The 3401-nt window shown below is 48.6% G+C and overlaps 2 protein-coding genes across 2 annotated transcripts in view; both read right to left on the bottom strand.

Annotated features, from left to right (window-relative positions):
* The window catches only part of LOC102312368 (hydroperoxide isomerase ALOXE3), a gene marked incomplete in the record, with an annotated part of 51064 nt that overhangs the window by 44682 nt on the left and 2981 nt on the right, over positions 1–3401 (bottom strand).
* The window catches only part of LOC106633585 (arachidonate 12-lipoxygenase, 12R-type), a 2358-nt gene continuing 602 nt past the window's right edge, over positions 1646–3401 (bottom strand). The window contains exons 3-4 of the mRNA XM_014339287.2: positions 2540–2683; positions 1646–1913 (exon numbers count right to left, since the gene is read on the bottom strand). Coding sequence (XP_014194773.1) covers positions 1692–1913; positions 2540–2683 — 366 coding nt within the window. The 3' untranslated portion in view covers positions 1646–1691. The remainder of the gene's footprint in view (positions 1914–2539; positions 2684–3401) is intronic.

The following is a 3401-nucleotide window of genomic DNA, read 5'->3' as shown; positions in this document are numbered from 1 at the left end:
GTGTCCCTGGGATCCCAGGGGCTATGTTGTCTGGGGGCTTTTGCCCCCTGGTAGGGTCTCCCATGGCAAATTGGCCCTGGGTGAGGGACCAGACAAAGAGCGATTCATAAGACCCTTATGAAAAGGACACCGAGGGAACAGTTTACCCTGCCCGGGATAGGGTTACCGGGGCCCCGCCCTGGAGCCAGGCCCGGGGAGGGTGCCCGAGGGCGAGCGTCTGGTGGCCGGGCCTTAGTCCATGGGGCCCGGCCGGGCACAGCCCGAAGAGGAGACATGGGCCCATCCTCCCGCAGGCCCACCACCCGCAGGAGGCGCCATAGGGGTCGGGTGCATTGTGTGCCGGGTGGCGGCCAGGAGCGGAGGCCCTGGCGGACTGACCCCCGGCTGCCAAGACTGGCAATAGGGACATGGAATGTCACCTCTCTGGTGGGGAAGGAGCCTGAGTTAGTGCGTGAGGTTGAGAGGTACCGGCTAGATATAGTCGGGCTCACCTCTACACATGGCTTGGGCTCTGGAACCAGTCTCCTGGAGAGGGGCTGGACTCTGTCTCAGTCTGGAGTTGCCCCTGGTGAGAGGCGGCGGGCTGGGGTGGGTATCCTAATATCCCCTCGGCTTGCTGCCGGTACGTTGGGGTTTTTCCCGGTGGACGAGAGGGTTTGTTCCCTGCGCCTTAGGGTCGGGGAACGGGTCCTGACTGTCATCTGCGCTTATGCGCCGAGTGGCAGTTCAGAGTACCCAGCCTTCTTAGAGTCCCTGGGGGGGGTGCTGGAGGGTGCTCCACCTGGAGACTCTGTTGTCCTGCTGGGAGACTTCAATGCTCACGTGGGTAACGACAGCGAGACCTGGAGGGGCGTGATTGGGAGGAACGGCCTCCCTGATCTGAACCCGAGCGGTGCTCTGTTATTGGACTTCTGTGCTAACCACAGTTTGGCCATAACGAACACCCTGTTCGAACATAAGAGTGTCCATAAGTGCACGTGGCACCAGGACGCTCTAGGCCGTAGGTCGATGATCGATTTTGTAATCGTATCAGCAGACCTGCGACCATATGTTCTGGACACTCGGGTAAAGAGAGGGGCTGAGCTGTCAACTGATCACCACCTGGTGGTGAGTTGGATCAGGTGGCGGGGGAGGACGCTGGACAGACCTGGTGCACCTAAACGCGTAGTGAGGGTGTGCTGGGAACGTCTAGCAGAGGCCCCAGTCCGCGAGATCTTCAACGCACACCTCCGGCAGAGCTTCAACAGCATTCCGAGGGAGACTGGGGACATTGAGTCCGAATGGACCATGTTCAGCGTCTCCATTGCCGAAGCTGCTGCATTGAGCTGCGGCCGCAAGGTGGTTGGGTGCCTGCCGTGGTGGTAATCCCCGAACCAAATGGTGGACACCAGAGGTGAAGGGAGCCACCAGGCTGAAGAAGGAGGCCTATCGGGCTTGGTTAGCCTGTGGGACTCCGGAGGCAGCCGACAGGTATCGACAGGCCAAGCGGAATGCGGCTCGGGCAGTGGCTGAAGCAAAAACTCGGGTGTGGGAGGAGTTCGGAGAGGCCATGGAAAATACAGATTTTAAATTTTAAAATTTACAGTTTAAAAAAAAAAGAATATTTAAATAACAATTTAAGAAAGAAATTATAGGAAGAGTTCAAGTAAACAGTGCGTGCAGTGACATGATTTATGAGAGAAAACGGAGTTTCAGCAAACGTCAGTTACCTTGTACAGAGGATGCACCATGGGCACGTTGCGCAGCAGTGACACTGCAAAAACCTCGGCCAGCAAATGTGTGCGCAGCAGGTGAGCATTGAGCTGATGGTGATTGAAATCTGCACTTCTTACAAAAGTCTTGGCGATCAACCAGTCGTACTCAGAATCAGTAGGAAGAAAGATCGGATTGTCATCTGATGGAGTCTGCTTCAGCTACAGATGGACAGGGCAGAGTAGGCCATATTAGCGTATTTTGAGTTGTATTATCTCTGTCTGCCACGTAAATGCGACACCTACTGCTTGGCTGTTGTGACTTTTGGGGTTTATAAATTAAACCTATTTGATATATTCATATGTCAGACTCTGGTCTCAGCAATGTGGGTTAAACTTTTCCACAAGGTTATGGCTCAGGAAGGGGAAAAAAATTAGGTTGCACAGTAACCTACACAGTAGTGTGATCATCAATTAATAATCAATTATGTAATTATTTGAATTACAAAAGTTAAGGCTGAAAGAACAAAAACATCAAATGAACGTGTGTTTTTAATTCTCCCTGCACTCATGCTACAATTTCCCTCCCTGTGTGGGAGGAGTAAAATGGTGGAGCGGTACAGTGACACAGCTTTTGAGGAGTGGCGATATGGATCAGGGGCGTAATTTCCAGGGGGGTTATGATCCCCCCAGTAATTAGACCGAACAAATACAACCCCTCCAGTAATATTATAAATTATCTTGCATAAATAGGCTGTTGATTTTCTTTATTCATTACAGGTATTACCAGCAAAATAGTTGCATGTCTATCCAGGACAGAAGCAACTGTGTTAATTATTATGAATTACCTGAATAGCAATCGGCATTAGCTTATCATCAGGAGCTTTGTGGAGCAGGATGAGAGGAGCCATCAAGTACTGCTTCTTCCCATTGATGGTGTTTGTTTTCACCCCTTCCAGATGCTTGTAGTCACACAGGAATATTTTCCCTTTCTGTTTGAAAGTTCAGGTTATTGCATCAGTGTGGATATAACATTTAGTCAGTGACTGTAAAAGTACAATTATTTGACAAAACATCAAGTCAATCTAAGTTGGGTGGTTTTATTGTCATTTCAGCCACGTGCAGTGGTACAGTATACAGTAACACGAGATAACGTTCTTTCAAGACCATGGTGCTACATAAAACATGTAACAGACAATCAACACAGGACTACTTTTTAAACTGTGTGACTTGCTCGCTTATCATCTTGACACATCAGCAGCAGTTCTGCGACAAACTGCTCTTTTGCAACCCCGAGGAAAACTTGATTAAACTTCTACCTATAAATGATTCTCTTTAACTAAATGTGTGTGTGTGTGTGTGTGTCTGTGTGCTAACCACAATTGTACCCTATTTCACCTCGCCGACTAGCTCCTGACCTCTCACCAGACAGAGAGACAGAAGCCACTCTCATATATGTAATAACCGAACTGAAACTATGTATATGTCATCTACTAAATAAATGTTTTAATCAAGAACCTCTACTAAAGGCTTAATAGAAGAATATGACCTTATAAACGATAATAAAAATGACATGTATTGCAATTCCTTTAATATGATAACAGTATGCATAAACATCTAAAGGCCATCTTAAAGCTATCTCTTACATTGTTAAAAGCAATGATCACACCGCAGATTATATTGTGCTGGTAAAATACTTTTGTTCATCCC

This window comes from Haplochromis burtoni, unplaced genomic scaffold, assembly GCF_018398535.1.
Source record: "Haplochromis burtoni strain Fernald_Lab_line unplaced genomic scaffold, NCSU_Asbu1 Contig_277, whole genome shotgun sequence".
In the NCBI taxonomy this organism is placed as follows: Eukaryota; Metazoa; Chordata; class Actinopteri; order Cichliformes; family Cichlidae; genus Haplochromis; species Haplochromis burtoni.
Note: the sequence above shows the minus strand (reverse complement) of the source record. Positions and strands in the feature narration are given on the sequence as shown.